Source organism: Ovis aries, chromosome 20 (assembly GCF_016772045.2).
Source record: "Ovis aries strain OAR_USU_Benz2616 breed Rambouillet chromosome 20, ARS-UI_Ramb_v3.0, whole genome shotgun sequence".
Lineage (NCBI taxonomy): Eukaryota > Metazoa > Chordata > Mammalia > Artiodactyla > Bovidae > Ovis > Ovis aries.
Window position 1 is genome coordinate 49,734,885 of NC_056073.1, and position 15,957 is coordinate 49,750,841.

Sequence of the window (15,957 nt, forward strand, 5' to 3'; positions counted from 1 at the left end):
GGTCATTCTTCCAAGGAGTCTGAGAATCAGGTAAAGTTCTTGTCAAGGCTTTTCATCCTCATCTCCGACAACCCATGCTTCTAAACTTGCCACCTCTTGGAAAGATGGTTTTCTTCTTCCTGAAGAATTTATTCAGGGCTCCCATATGGATGTTGCAAAAGGGGGGCCTCTGTGAGCTCTGGGCTGTCTGCCGGCCCTGAACCCTCCTCTCTGAGGGGCCGTGGGCCGGGAGAGGACAGTCCTCAGAGGAGGGGCGGACAGAAAGGCCCAGGTTGGCAGGGCCCTGCTCCAGCAGCAGCTCGGGCCACCTGCAGCACCAACTTCGGGCACGAATCCTTCGTGTTCCTCCAGTCAATCCCTTGGGTCCTTAAATGCCCTTATTCACTGGGCTCCCCACTTCTACCGAAACTGCACAAAATTCTTGGTGGTTTTCTCAGGGTTTTCACTTATGACCCCTAAGAGGTGAGGGGCTTAGGAAGTCTGAACTGCCTATCAGCATTGTGCCTCTGACCCGGCCATCTGGGGGTTACTGTCAGATTTGGACTTAGTACGGCCTCTGGGCTTAGTCCACTGACACAGTCATGTCTTAGATGGTTCAGAGCCCACCCGACCCCTGGGGCCCCCACGGCAGGCTCTGAAAAAGCAACTCTCTCAGCTCATTCCCTCAGAAGGCTTCATAACAGTAAATACCTAGACTGACGCTATTGTTACTTTCTTAAATGATTTCGAATATATAGCTGTCATAGACTGATTTCCCAAAGGTCAGTAAAGACCTGTGTGCCCCTCCCATCACACTCCTATTCTGAACATTCCATTACCATCCTACCACCTCAGTAGAGTCTCCAGATGAGCTTGCATTTGCGTGTCTGCGCACTGAGTCAAGTGGTCTTCTGCGACAGTCAGCATTATGACTGAAGTGCACACACCCACCCTCTGTATCCGTGTCTAACCTACTGTTTCACCTATTCGCTGAGTGATTTTTTCAGATCCATTTGGTCAGTTCTGAGTGTCTCTTGTCTGCTGCTCAGGTTTGATTCCATTTCCATTTCTTTAAATACTTTATACGCTGTTACTTTGTGTTATCTATCTCATAGCAGCGATATCTGAAACTCCTGGGTGGTAAAATCTACCGCCTGGTGTTTCTGCTGATTCTTATCTCGTGCAGTCTCTGCATGTATTTGGCCATTTGGGGGTTTCTGTGAGGCAGACTTGCTCAGGGAGCATCCTCACAGGCGTAAGATGACGTTTTTTTCTCTGGAGCAAATCTGTTGACTTCTTACTCTACTGAGGACATCGTGAAGTGAAAGTTGCTCAGTTGTGTCTCTGTGAGCCCATTTGATTGTACAATCCATGGGATTCTCCAGACCAGAAGACTGGAGTGCGTAGACTTCCCCTTCTCCAGGGAATCTTCCCCGACCCAAGGATCAAATCCAGGTCTGCCGCATTGCAGGCAGATTCTTTCCCAGCTGAGGCTCAAGGGAAGCCCAAGAATACTGGAGTGGGTAGGCTGTCCCTTCTCCAGGGGATCTTCCCAATCCAGGAATCGAACTGGGGTCTCCTGCATTGCAGGTGGATTCTTTACCAGCTGAGCCACAAGGGAAGCCCAGGATACTGGAATGGGTAGGCTTTCCCTTCTCCAGGGGATCTTCCCTACCCAGGAATCGAATCGGGGTCTCCCTCATTGCAGGCAGATTCTTTACCAACTGAGCTATCATTTGGGGCCACTTAATTTCTTTAGATTTCCCCTTGCTCCGTAGATGCCACCAGAATCAGTCCCACTCCAGGACCCCACAGTGCGGGAGAGAGACTCTTCTACCCAGAGCTGAGACGGAGACAGCTCAGCTTCCTGTCTTCCTGTGAGAAGGGCCTCCTTCTGACAGGAAGCCCTGTCTATGCAAGGTCTCAACTGAGCTGCCCACAGTGCACAAACCCAGGGTCTGGTCTCTTGCTTCTTTTCGTGTTGGAATACTGGTATCATACTGGGGCTTCCCTGGTGGCTCAGAGGGTAAAGCGTCCGCCTGTAATGCAGGAGACCTGGGTTTGATCCCTGGGTCAGGAAGATCCCCTGGAGAAGGAAATGGCAACACACTCCAGTACTCTTGCCTGGAAAATCCCATGGACAGAGAAGCCTGGTAGACTACAGGCCATGGGATCGCAACGAGTCGGACACGACTGGGAGACTTGTCGCTCACTTTCACTGGTGTTAGAGCGCTGGTGACAGAGTGCTCACAACACAGGGTACTGGCATCAGCATGTGGCCGGGAAGGCCCGCATTTCTGTCCATTCTGCTGCCAGCAGCTCGTTAGGTGTTTGTTGTTATGGGACGAGGCTGCTGTGTGCGTTGGTGGGGGGACACTTGGACATTTCCCCATTTCCCACGATGTGTTTTTAGAAGTGTGTTTCTTGTGACTTAAATAGCCTCTGAGGGCAGTGCCCCAGGAGGCCTTTAGAGAAATCTCATCTGCCATCTGCCAGAAGGAACCGGAAGTCTCAGTAGGGTTTCAGTCTCAGCCAGAAACTCTGCAGAAGCACCCGTGTGACCCACAAACGGGACCCTTGCTGGGCCGAGCACTCGGCTCAGATTCCTCTTTCCCCACGATGACCTCGCTGTGGGGTCTCTGCACGTCATGTCTCAAGAAGCGCCTCTGTTCACTGCTGCCCCGACCTCTGCCAGGTTTCTGAACCTGAGTGGCTGTAAGCCTAGGAGATCCCAGCAGAGAAACCCATCTCCTGGGCAGCAGCCAATGACACCCCCGGAAAGAAGGCTGGTTCCCCGACACTGCTGAAGATGTCAGCTCTGCACATCAGGCTACCTGGCTTCTCCGTGATGGCACGTCGGTCAGGTTCCTCTGCAGACACACGATGGTGCTAGCAAAGCCGAGACACCGCTGCAGAGAAAACCCCAAACCCCCAACCTCAGAAGCAGGGGAGCAGGGGAGAAAGGCCTCGGGCTGATGACTGGCTTGTCCCCAGACATCGCAGCGAAGCCTTCCACACCCTTTCTATCCAATGCAGCACGATCACCAAGGAGATGATCTTAGGAGATGGCGCTGCCATTTTCTGAAGCGGGGATCTGTGGATCATGAGTGAGTATCTCTGCATGGAGAAGAAATCAGAAGCGAGGGCCTGGATACTGAAGGGCAGAACGAGGCTCAGGGGAGGTGCAAGCTCCCCAGGAAGTGGTCTCTTGATAAAAGCTGAAGGACTGTCCCGAGTGAGATGTGACTGAGCTGTGACCGAGCCAGCGTCACCAGAGATGCTTTGTGGTGCAGATTTTGAGGACGGTGCACAGGCGCGAAGGGGCAGAGGAAACCTCCGAGGGGTGTGTCCACACTCTGGGCCAGCTAGGAAGCGCCTCCTCGTGGACAGATGTCCAGACACAACCTGTGTCCCAAGGACACAGAGGAGGCTGGTGGCTAGATTCAAACCCTCCACGGGAAGGACGTTTGGTCATTCTCACACCTCTGTCCCAGGATGGGACCAGGCTGAGGGGACCCCAAGAGAACGAGGGTCACTTCAGTGTCCTGAGGCCACAAGGGCAGTCAGTGTTCAACCCCCATCTTTCGAGCACACCAGGGTGAAGGCTGAAGAAGCCGCAGCAAGCACAGCATTTAAAGAGCTGACACGTGAAAGATACAGAACATAGGAGATGGGGGAGGCTTTGAAGAAGGTGTGTCTGAAAAAGTTGCTCAGGAAGAGGGCCCAAAGAGCGCCTGAAGAAGCCAGTTCCAACGGTCGAAGGAGAGCGATCTCGAGAGAACTGAGGCTCAAAAGGGATGATGAAGAGTCTGGAGGGGACCCTGAGCAGGCACCTGGGGGGACGGCCCCGGAGAGGGTCTGGGACGGTGGCGCTGAAAGAGAACGTGGGGACGCTCTGAAAAAGCCTGAAGAAAATGGTGTCGAGAAAGTCAGAAAGAAATGACCCTGAAAAATCAATCTGATTCGAAGATGGCAGCTCTGAGAGAGGGATGAAGATGCGAGGGAAGCTAAGAACACGGAACGCGATCTGGCGGTGGATCAGGTGAAGAGGAAGATAATGAGGGTGGAGGAGGGTCTGAGGACGCCTGGGGGGCCGGGGGGCGGACAGGGAGGAGGCAGGTGAGGGCGTGTGAACGGAGGCGCAGCTGCGAGCGTGATGGGGGTGGGGGGGCTGCTGAGGAGAAGGGCCCGTCCTGGGCAGTGACGACGACCACGAAGAGGAGGGGCGGGCGGCGGGGAGACTCTCCCGCTACACGTGCCCGCAGCCCGGGGCCACGGCCAGGCCCGCTCCCGAGACTGCACGCTGACGGGACGCCTTCTCACTAAGGCCGGCGCCCTCACCGTGACCGGCCCTCAGGGATTGGAAAGATACGCTGGGTCGTGCTCAGTTAAAACCTAACACTCAAGACAGAAAAAGAAAAAGACACAAGAGGTGTGAACAGAGCACTGCAACACGGGCTGTGAACAGATGACGTTTTCCTCGACTTTCCAGAAAGTCCAGTCGCGCTGCAGAGAAACAAATACCTAGCATCCAGTTTTGTGCCAAAGCTACAACCATGACCCGCGAAGGCTGAATAAAGGGGAATGAAAGGCATGAGAAACGAACGCAGGGCTGGGAGAAGGACCTGCCAGAGACCCGGGGACAGCCAGCGGGGGACGGGAGCCGGCCCGCAGGACCCGGAGACACAGTCACACCCTGGCTGTTGTGACGTCCTTTATTACACGCGCCTGCACAGCATTACACGTCTCACACCTCCCGCATGGCCCCTGCAGTGTGGCGTGGCCCCTGCAGTGTGGCGTGGCCCCGTCACTGCCCGAAGTACCACGGGGGCGAGCACGGGATGGGCTCCTCCTCCCAGATGGTCTTCAGCCTCTGCGCCCAGGAGGCCACCATCCTCTTTCTTTCTTCTTCGGACGCCATTTCAGGACCAAAACTGATCTGAGGGGCAAGGACTTTAAATCCGCAGAAGTGCAGTGTGCCGTGCTACAGTGCAAAGAGGGGAGCGCAGTGAGAAGCCACCCGCTGCTCAGTCACCCGGGGAACGCACGCAGCTGGCCTCCAGGGAGCTCAGAGAACCTCCCACCACCAGCGAGCCGAGAATGCGGGCGCTGCCCTGCAGCCTCAGGACCTGGCCGCTCCTGGGGGGCAGAGCGCGCTGGGAGGCTCCGACACAGCTCTCTAATCTCTGCTGCTGAGTCACACACTAAGTTTTATGGTTTTGATTGCTTCGGTAAATTATGGCAATTCATGAAAGTGAAAGTCGCTCAGTCGTGCCAGACTCTGCGACCCCATGGACTATACAGGCCGGAATACTGGAGTGGGTAGCCTATTCCTTCTCCAGGGGATCTTCCCGACCCAGGAATCAAACTAGGGTCTCCTGCACTGCAGGCGGATTCTTTACCAACTGAGCCACCAGGGAGCCCTGAATGAGTTTATTCCAGCTACGTGTGCCACCATGGAAGGCTGCTCAAGACACGCATTAGGTGTAAACAACAAGGAATGTGAAGCGGGATTTGTGGCGCACTGTTCACGTAAAAAAAGAAATAGATACGGCAAGCTGAGTCATAACATGTGCGTGTGTGAGAACACAGGGCCCTCCCTGGTGCAGCCAGTCCAGTGGCCGGCACTGCGTGCCCCCGTGCAGGGCGCCTGGGTTCGAGCCCTGTGCAGGCACCTTGCAGCTAAGGGTGAGCACGCCACAGCTGAGGAGACTGCATGCTCTGGTGGAGACCTGGCTCAGCCAAATAAATACGTGGATAGTTTTTTAAAAAAGAATATACATGGGCTGTAAGGAAATACATTAAATCATTGAAAGTGATTGTTTTCAAGGGCATTAAGAGAACTGAATTTCTATTTTTCATAGTCTCTGTGTTCCCATATGTACCTTTGCAAACTGAAACAAAGGTGAAGAATTTTTAAAAGCAGGAAGAACTGAAGCTCATGACGCACAGAGCCACCTCAGGGCTCCCGTTTACCCAGAGCGGACATCGGCCAACCGGGCTCGGCTTGGCCTCTGGCCAAGCAGCATCAAAAGTTCTCATAATCACAGCGTTTTCTCCATCAGCCAGCCTCTCCAGGGCTGCCAAGTAAAACATCCAAAAGGCTAAGAGCTTATGATATCCTGTTTCCGGGGGAGTCAGCACGGCCTGGCCTTCAGGCCCCCCTCCCACCTGGGAGGAGCTGGGAGAGCTGTGTGTGTGTTGGGGGGCATACCTGGAGGGGCCACAGGAAGTACCGGAAGTCTCCGTTGACCCCAGTCTTGGAGAACATGCTGGCTGTGCCGCCTGTGGTTAAGGACAGGATGGCCAGCTTACCCTGTGGAGGACAGCACGGGATTGGGCGTGGACCCCAGGGAGGGTCGTCAATAGTGACTAGAGGGAAACCGAGGCCAGCTCCCCTGCCCCTCCCCTAACGGACAGACACACACTCCCATCTCTGTCCGGCCCAGTGGCAGGTGACAGCGACATCCGATGGGGCGGGGGAGGGACAGCCAGAGGGAGTGGGCCGGATGGACAGCACTGAGGGGCCTGATGCTCGGGGAGCGGGCTTCGGAGGCGTGGGTGCAGGGGGTTGGCTGGGAGGGTGCACGACGCCCGCGGCCAGCAGGGCCGGGCTCCCGGGGCTGGTCAGCAAAGGGCGGCGTCTCTTCGCGGCCTGAGACGCCTCTCACGTCTCAGCGCTTTGTTTGTGCACACTTGTTTTCTGAGGCTTTTGGAACTTGACCGTCGTCTGCTCGCACGGGAAACCCACAGCTACGACATGCTGCGCAGCGGCTGGGTCCACCATCCGCTCAGGTTATCCTGCTTTCAAGGTGGGTCCAGGCACTCAGAGGCGAACAGGTGCGCGGCCAGGCACGAGTCCACGCTGTGGAGCAGGCGTCCCCGGACCCCTGGCCGAGCACGCCGCCGGATGTGGACACCCTGCACCCTTTGCTGGAGGAAAGAGCCGTGACCCCAGGAACTATGCTTTCTCACCCGTGTAAGCCTTGCACACGGATGGTGCTCTGTGGGAGTTTGGTTAACAAAGGTAAACCAGAGATGACTTGCTGAGATGCCCCTTCCTTCTCTGGTGGACAAGGGTCCCTCATCCTGGGGGGTGGGGGTTGTACCTTGAGGAAGCCGTCATCGTAGGAGCCAGGGAAGTCGAAGGCAAAGCCCTGGCACAGCACCCTGTCCATCCAGCCCTTCAGCACGGCGGGCACGCTGAACCAGTACAGCGGGAACTGCGGGGGAGCAGGAGGGGGCGCTGGGGTGTCCGTCCACCTGGGGATTCGGGGGTGCTGCCTCCTCCCCGGCCTGGGCAGGCGGGTGCCCCCTGGGGCCGCAGGTGTGGGCAGCTTCTCCCCCTGCTCTGAGGTGTACGGAGTGGCGGTGGCAGTGGGCTGGGCGGGCAGGGCTGACAGCATCCTGGTGGCTGTCGAAGGTGGCTTTGGGTCCCTGTGACGTTGTGACTGTGGGCCCCTGACTGAGCCCGCTCTGGGGCAGCAGAACTGTGACCCCAGCCATGGGGCCAGGGGGAGGGTGCGGGAAGGAGCCTGCCCCTCTCCCTGCCTGGGGTGAGACGCGGCGTCTGGGAGTCGGGCCTGGAGGTTCCGAGGAGCTGAGCCCGACTCCACACAGCAGCAGGGAGGTCTCCCTGGAGCCGCTGTGGCCCCCACAGAGGCCCCAAGACCACGTGCAATGCTAGTGTCAGGGAAAAGGGACGGGCACAGGCAGCGATCCGTCCCCAGAGCGGGAAGGGAGCCCGCGCTGGGGGCCGCACACTGCGGCTAGCAGCGTCTCGGGAGAGGGTCTGCGCACAGCCAGCACCGCAACGAGAGGGAAAACCAACCTGGAATATCACCAGGTCGGCCTCCTGAAGCTTCTTCTGCTCCTCAATGATGTCGCTGCTCAGAGACCGCTTCTCGTAAGCCTTGTGGGTCTCCACGCCGTAGTTGAAGAAGCCAGGGTTGGAGAGGGTGCCTGGGGGAGCAGGACAAAGGCTCTCGCTCAGGGGCACGTCCATGGCTCGCCAGCCCTGCAAGGTCACTGAGACCTGACTGGGGCGCGGGCCCTGGGGTCAGACTGCGGACACAGAGGAACAGCTAGGGTCCTCAGCTTCGAGGAGCCAGAGTCCAGGAGGGACAAATAACCACACGGTTAACATGGAGCATGAGAGGGCAGCGAGCTCAGGGCAGCCCCGTGGCACACAAACCCCACAGCCCCGACGCGGCGGCCTCGCCCACGTGGGCAGCAGGCGAGCAAAGCGCCCCGGGGATTTGACGGCGGAGCAGGAGTCCCACCGGCGGTCTAGAGGACTGGAGGGGAGGGGCTCCAGTGGGTGAGGCAGAGGCACCGCCGCGCTGGCCAGAGGAGGGCCTCGGGGAGCTGCCGAGGGCCAGGGCGGGAGGCCGGGGGCCGCACATGGCCCGGCTGCAGGGCTGCAGCTCGGCCAGGGGGGCTCAGCTCTGCGTGCACATGGGTTGCGGTGGGGGCACATGGTTTATGCAGGAAACAGCCGTTTTCTCAATTTGGCTCTGAAAAGGCTGTGGCCTCAGCGATTATGGAGCAGGCCTGGTTGAGGCGGTGGGTTCAGGCAGCAGCAGGGCTGGGCCCTGAGGCAGGACCCCCGCAGTTAAACGGAAAGACGAGGCCTCGGTGCCCAGTGTTAACAGCGGTCACCAGTGGTTGAGGGTCTCCTTGTACCTCGCTGGGCTCTAACCTCATCATAACAGGCTGTTTCTACCTTTCATAACAACACGAGGGGCCAGGTAATTCCCAAGCGACCAGAGAGGAGTGGGGGGCTCAGGGTGGCCCCCCAGCACACAGACCTGCAGGGTGGCCCGAGTAGAGCCGGCCCCACCCTTGAGCGCCACGGCCGAGAGCATCCCGGGGCCTAGACTCCCCGGGGGCTTGCCTTCACTCAGAAGCTCGGCTGGGACCCTTCTGTGCGCGAGGCTGTGTGCTGAGCAGAGAGCCCGAGGAGGAGAGCCTGTGTCTCAGGCAGGCTGCCGCCCCCAGGTGTGGCGCCCACGGCGGACTCTGCTCCCGAGAGTGGTGAACAGATAGTGTGTGTGTGGGGGGGGCACATGTACTCCAGGTAAAATATAAAAGAACAGAGCAAAGCAAAGGTCTGCAAATATCGGGGAAATGGGAATATTTTTATCTGTGTGGGTGTGGACGCACTTTCTTAGTAAGACAGGAAATCCACAGTCATGCAGACACACCGACTCAGAGACTGAGACAGAAGATGGAGACAGCTGAGTCAACACGGGAACTGGTAAGTTATAACATGCGCCACGACGCAACAGTCGCTAACAAGACTCCTGAAAGCTCCAGAGAACAGAGCGCATCCCCATTCGTCCCTGTATCTACAGGGCTCCCAAGCTCTACAGGAACGCGTGCTTTGTTAACATCTGGAGGAGGACCTACCATGAGCCACACCGAAGAGCTCTGCCTGCTTGACCCTGGGGCCGCAGGCCAAGGAGGGTGTGTGAAGGGGCTCTTAAGAGTTCACCCTCTGCCCACTGTTCACCACACTTGAAATGCTGTTTCCGCAGAGCCCGTGTCTCACCTGATTCCCTGAACGCCAGTGGCCCCATCACACAGTACTCTCTGCCTCCCCAGACCCTGCTCTGTTGCTTTTCAGTGAAAAGAGCTGTTTGGTTTATTAAAAGAGAAAGACAAGGAGAGGCAAGGATACAACCATTACCACCAGTACTAAATGCTAAATCTGGGGTCTTGTTAACACAATTGCAAACAGGAGGGACCTAAAGGTATTTAATTTACTGGGAATTACTGGAAAGGCACAGGTGAAATTATTAGTTGCAGATGGTTTGACTGTGTATCAGGAAAGACCCAGAGAATTGGCTTAAAACTACGAACAGTGAGAAAGCCGTAGTGGCCGCACGCACGCGTGCACACAGACATGCACAGACCAGTCCTCTTCACGCAGAGAACAAAACCCAGTAAGAAAGATTTACGCAAGATCTGCATGAAGGAAACTCGTAAATACACCTGGAGGATCGTAGAAGAACGTGAACACATGAGGAACCACGCCTGTTGCTGGAACAGCAGGGAGTGGCACTGAGAAGTTCCGCTGTAAACAATCCGTTACCTTCAGAATCTTGCCAACTAAAGGCTGGAGCTTGCCATCTGCTCTACAGGGATTAAGTCACAAGCTGCTGTAGCCACTGATCTTCAGCACCCCCGGAAAGGAGTTCAGGGTGGAGATCAGGAATGAGACGCTCTATGCTCCAGGAAAAGGTAGAAAAACATGCCTTCAGATAGGTATTTTCAGAAGATTTTATGAGCCCAATTCTTGCAAGTCCTCATGTCTCTAAAGCACTGAAGTCACTAATGGTGACACCTGCTCCTCACGGCTAGCAGCAGCCTTCCGCCAAAATGTGGGCCTGATGACCACATGCCCCCCTCACCTGAATCCCACCCATCCTGACCTTCCCTCCAGCTCTCTGGAGCAGTTCCAGAGATAGCTGAGAGGCTGTCTCCCAGGCCACAGTCCTCACTTTATCCCGAACAAAACTTAATCACAACTGTCTTTCCTGGTGGTTCAGCCAATAAAGAATCTGCCCACAGTGCGGGAGGCCTGGATTTGATCCTTGGGTTGGGAGCACCCCCTGGAGGAGGGCATGGCAACCCACTCCAGTCTTCTTGCCTGGCGAAGGCCATGGACAGAGGAGCCTGGTGGGCTACAGTCCCTGGGGTCACAGAGAGTTGGACACGACTGAGCGACTCAGCACAGCACAGCTGGCGTGCTGTGCTTTTTATTTTTTCAGTCCACAATCTGGGAAGCTAATTCAAAAAATCTTTATGGGAAAGTCCAAGTAGCTGTAAAAACAATAAGGCAAATGAAGGTGCCCTGACTCTCGGAGATGGTACACGATGCGCCGAAATAGCGAGAGCCATGCGGTCCTGAGTCAGGGCCAGGAAGACAACAGCGGAAGACAAAGTGCAGGAGACTCTGAGACGCGTGGGATTCAGGGCTCGACAAAGGCGGCTTTCTAAGGCAGACAGCTAGATAATGTAATAAGTGGGGATGAGAGCTGAGCGCGCACTTGGGAAAACCTGGATCCACACCTCACATCACACACTGAAATAAACTCTGAGTAGAGAACGTGCTTACTTGTAAAAAGGGGAACCTGCCAAACACTATAGCACCTTCCAAAAATAAGCATAGAGTTTGTGTGGCACAAAACGCAAGGTCTAAATTAGCAACTAAGCAAAAGTAAACAGAAGCCAGCACCGCAAAGCCGAAACTACAAATACACTGGGTAAAAATGCGTTTACAATTCATGCTTCAAACTCTACACCAGAGGCCGTTTCCCACCTGTCAATTGGCAGTTATCAAAAACTCCGTAAAACAAGGAAAGGAGCACTTGCGAACACTGTGGGTTGGAGAGTGAACTGGTACAGCACTCACGGAAAGCAGCTCAATATTGTCGATGAAAATTCAAAACACACGTTCCCTCTGCCCAGCAACTCCATTCTAGATACACTCGCACGCGTGGGAAAGCATGCGGCCGCCACTTTTGCTGCGGTCCTGTTATCACAGCAAAAGTGAGAAGCAGCCGGAACTGCACGAGCGGGCACTACTGAAGCCTCGGTACCTCCAGACAACGGCAGAAAGAGGGAAAGCACCACGCAAGGCGGCATACAGGAGCACGTGCTCCCATTTTTAAAAAGCGGAGAGAAAAGCCGTTATTCTGTTAACTGCTTTAGGTGCCCCCAGAGACGGCACAAACTGGCCCCAGAAAGATGCAGAGGCAGTGGGAGACCCCGGTTCCTGTGGGAGCCGGGAAGCTGGCTGGCTGGGGCTGCGGGAAAAGCCGTGCGCTGCGGACCTTTTCGACATGAGAATTGTACACCACCTCCAATGATGAGTTTTGTTTACAAACTTTTTTTTTAACTAAAAAAAAAAAAAAAATTCCAAGAAGACAAAAAATACTCCTAACAATCTGATTTAAAAATGGGCAGAGGATTTGAACAGGTATCTTTCTGAGGAAAACACAGATGGCCAACAGGCGTGTGAAAAGACGCTCAACAGCACTGATTATCAGGGACACAAAGCAAAATCATGGCGAGACACCACCTCTTGCCGGTCAGAATGGCTGTCAGCAAGACAAGACACCCAGTGCTGCCGAGGACGTGCAGGAAAGCGGACCCTCGTGCGGCCAGTGTACGGTGAAGCCACCGTGCGGAACAGTGTGGAGAGTCCCCAAGAAAGTTTAAAAAAAACAACCCAGAGCATTTATGACTCACCAGTGATATCCTTCCCTGTGGCCCTGGGCTCAAAGTTCATGGCATAGAGGTCAGAAACGGTGACGGTGCAGCCCTGCTGGCTCAGCTCAGCCACCGCCACGTCCTTCAGGGACCCGTTCAAAGACCTGGGCTCTTGGTGTGCGTAGACGATGAGCACTTTCTTACCTAAATCCAGACAAGAAACCATTTCTCTTGAAGAATACTTCCTCTGTCAAAGCTCCACAAGGACCCAGCTGATAGGAGGACACACACAACGGCTGAAGCTAAGTGAGAAAGACCGACGCTTTTTGCGGGAGACGGCGGTAAACCAAGGAGCATTTTCAGAACCTGGCTGTATCAGTTCACCACTGCTCGAGTTTACCAACATAGGAGTCAAGTTACAGTTCCCCAGGAATAACACGACTGCATTCTTTTAAAGCCCAATCTCTTCTGGTTATCCACTACGAGATGTTTCAGCCATGTGGCCTAAGCTCAGAATAAGAAACTACTGTGACTCATCTTTCCTGCTAACCCCTTGTTGGCAGGTCAGTCGCTGACACACAGCTCTGCTTCCTTCCTCTCCACTGAAAACTGACACATAGATATATTAAAAAAAAAAAAAAAAAAAATCAGATCCTGAGTCCCATGGGGAGGCAGGGCCTGCATGAAGCCCGGCTTCGGTGGAAAGCCTAACAACAGAGGCTCCACCCACTGCCTGGCGGTTGTCATTCATACCAACAGTCTCTGAAGCTGCACGGAGAAGGCAATGGCACCCCACTCCAGTACTCTTGCCTGGAAAATCCCATGGACAGAAGAGCATAGGAGGCTGCAGCCCACGGGGTCACAAAGAGTCAGACACGACTGAGCGACTTCCTTTCATGCAGTGGGGAAGGAAATGGCAGCCCACTCCAGTGTTCTTGCCTGGACAATCCCAGGGACGGCGGAGCCTGGGGGCTTCCCGTCTATGGGGTCGCACAGGGTCGGACACGACTGAGGCGACTCAGCAGCAGCAGCAGCTGGAGCCGCACTGTCCTCCTTCAGGACATTCTCCAAGGTCGAGTGCCAGTTCCTTCTAGAAGGCAGCTGTAGGGATGTGTTTAAATTTTCTGTGGGAACCTCTTAAGACTAAAATATTTAAACTCTTGATCCATATTATTCTGTTTAGGCCCTTAAGGAGAAAATATAAATGTTAGTTTGAAGCAAAGAGCTTTGGGGCACTCAGCAGAGTGTAAAGGTTGAAATGCACGAGTGAAATTAATGATTAACAGTTTTAATGTCTCAGACTCATTTGTTATAAAGGAACTTGGGGGTTTAATAGGAAACAGGATACAAATGAAATATCCACAGTGATGGTTCTCAACCAGGGAGTGTTACCTCCCAGGGAGTGTTTCACAACATCTGGAGACATGTCTTGCTTGTGGCATCTGGCGGGAGGCGCTGCTGCGGAACACAGCTCGGGTCAGGACCCCCCGGCAGAGCACTCTCTGGCCCCAGATGTCAGCAGTGCCACAGTTCCCTGGTGGCTCAGATGGTAAAGTGTCTGACTACAATTCAGGAGACCTGGGTTCGATCCCTGGGTCGGGAAGTTCCCTGGAGAAGGAAAAGGCAACCCACTCCAATACTCTTGCCTACAAAATCCCTTGGATGGAGGAGCCTGGTGTCCATGGGATTGCAAAGAGTCGGACATGACTGAACGATTTCACTTTCAACGTACAACATATGTGTAAAATAACGTGAATTTTTATGTTATGAAATGCAAGGGTTTTCATGCTATGGTGCTGAACAAAAAGATGTCACAATGGGATGCATGCGTCATGCGGCATTTCTAACCATGGTCACTCCCGGGGCTCAGTCACTCAATATCTATTGATTGAGCAGCTATTATGTCCCAGGGGGTCATCCCAGAGGCTGGAGGCAAAGCAAAGACAAGATAAGCATTCTATTTTGGTGGGGCTGAAATGAACAATAAAACAAGAAAATACAAAACAAGATAATTCCAGGTAGCAGTCCACATTATAAACAACTTTTACACACGAGTGTTGTCTGGAGTTTTAATAACAAATTATTCAATTTCTAATAAATTTTTCATTTAACAAAGTTTAACTCCCCCATAGCTAACAGTCACCTGCCATGTCCCAGGAAGATGGGTATTCTTCTCTCTGAATCCTGCCGAGAGGAGGGTGTGCTGTTTTGTTAGTCCTGGGTGCAGGGGGCCCTGAGCTCTCAGGCACGGTCACTCTCAGTGATGCCAGTGACCTAGAAGAGGAAACAAATGCTGAGGGAGGTGGAGAGACATGGTGGGCAGCTCGATGTGCAGCCGTGGGCAGGCTGAGGCAGGGGAACAGCAAGCGTGAGGCAGCGTTGGGACTGGCCTGGGGAGCTCAGATAGCCTACACGGGACATGCGGTTACAACAGAGCTGGGTGGTGGGAGATTCCGTCCAAGGGCTGGGCGGGTCAGAAGTGCACGAGTGAAGACTTTATCCTGAGCCTGGCAGAAGCCCCAGGAGCATGTCCGGAGAGTGATGGGCTGCAGACTCAGGGAGCACCTTCTCCTGAGGTCCCCGGGGTCAGGGCCCAAAGACAGTCTAGTTTAGGAAGAAAAGCTTTCATTTCAGTGCTGACAGCAGGGGAGGCATCCCCTTATCTCTCTGCCTGGTCCAGTGTACCTAGTTACATCACCTACCAGGCCGCTGGAGGCCTCGGAGTTCTGACTCCTCGTGGGGTCCAATTCTCCTAGTTGTACAGAATGAGAAACTGAGGCCCAAGAAGCAGGCCACTTGTCCAGCACTTCCCTACTGACCTTGCGCCACAGCAGGGAGAGCCGTCTCCTTCCGTGAAGAGGGCGCCCTTATCAGGCAGACAGGAAAACAGAAGCGTGTCGCTGTTAAACTACATACATCACCCCACACCAAACGGACTCACACCCTTTATGCACTCTATTTCGTTCCAGCCTCCTCGACCGCTCCTCTCCCGGGCTCCCTCCATCCCCCCTGGAACCGTAAAGAGCGGCGCAGGAAGCACACACCACATACATGTCCCACTTCTTGGATTTTCTGGCTGAGATTCTCAGGGAACTAAGGTTGGAGAAGCTGAGTTTCGGGTCCTGGCACCCGGGGCAAAGGCCGAGCCGGAACCCCGAGAGCCCAGGCCAGGCCTCCGAGCCGCCTGCTCGCGGACCCCAGGCGGCCCCTTGCCGTCCGCGCGTGGCGTCAGCGCGGGCCGAGTCCAGGGCCGAGGGCAGCGGCTGGGGGCAGCGACGGGCCTGCGCACACCCGCGCCCCAGGCCTCGCAAGTGCAGGGGGAAGCTCGGGCACGCGGGGGTGGAAGCCCGCGGAGACCCTGGCCCCGGGAAGCGGCCCCCGGAGAGCGCGGACACTCACCTCGGCCAAAACGCCCGAGTACGACCGGCAGGACGAGACTTCCCTCTGGGAGAACGTCCAGCGTCCACGCCACGATCCGGCCGCGCGGACTACGCACTCACAGGCGTCGCGAGCGGACAATGCGGGCGCGCTCCGCAGGCCTGGACGCGGGGCCCTGCCGGCGGGGCCCCGCCCATGCCCCGCCCACGAGCGCCGAGGCCACGCCCCCCGCCTCTGTCCGGAGCGCAGCCCCGCCCCCGACCTGTCCGGACCTCTCCTCGCGCCGCCCCGGCATAAGCCCCGCCCACACGCCCTTCGCCCCGCCCCTACCCTGTCCTCGCCCCTGGGAGCCGGACCCGGCTCCGCTCCGAGGCAGCTGAA

General features: G+C 55.6%; 1 protein-coding gene across 8 annotated transcripts; it reads right to left on the reverse strand.

Annotated features, from left to right (window-relative positions):
* Positions 1 to 4,680: 4,680 nt before the first annotated feature.
* NQO2 (N-ribosyldihydronicotinamide:quinone dehydrogenase 2) lies at positions 4,681 to 15,756 on the reverse strand. 8 transcript variants are annotated; one of them, XM_060403545.1, is made up of 9 exons: positions 15,598 to 15,756; positions 14,901 to 14,950; positions 14,764 to 14,802; positions 14,342 to 14,472; positions 12,238 to 12,402; positions 7,811 to 7,941; positions 7,089 to 7,202; positions 6,194 to 6,295; positions 4,681 to 4,963 (listed from the first exon to the last, which is right to left on the reverse strand). In XM_060403545.1, the coding sequence occupies exons 4-9, from the start codon at positions 14,346 to 14,348 to the stop codon at positions 4,787 to 4,789; spliced, it is 696 nt and encodes a 231-aa protein (XP_060259528.1). In that variant the 5' UTR covers positions 14,349 to 14,472; positions 14,764 to 14,802; positions 14,901 to 14,950; positions 15,598 to 15,756; the 3' UTR covers positions 4,681 to 4,786. The 8 variants fall into 8 exon arrangements, with proteins under 8 accessions (XP_060259528.1, XP_060259530.1, XP_060259531.1 ...); XM_060403547.1 differs by having other exon boundaries at positions 14,764 to 14,820; XM_060403548.1 differs by lacking the exons at positions 14,764 to 14,802; positions 14,901 to 14,950 and adding exons at positions 14,047 to 14,124; positions 15,018 to 15,064.
* Positions 15,757 to 15,957: the final 201 nt, after the last annotated feature.

What these genes read in the sequence shown, in the direction of transcription:
- NQO2 (XM_060403543.1), bottom strand. An exon ending in TCTCCCTGCTGTGGCGCAAG is followed by an intron (nt 14,473 to 15,017) that starts GTCAGTAGGGAA and finishes TTCCTCTTCTAG; the next exon opens with GTCACTGGCATCACTGAGAG. An exon ending in ACTTCCTGTGGCCCCTCCAG is followed by an intron (nt 4,964 to 6,193) that starts GTATGCCCCCCA and finishes TTTGCACTGTAG; the next exon opens with CACGGCACACTGCACTTCTG.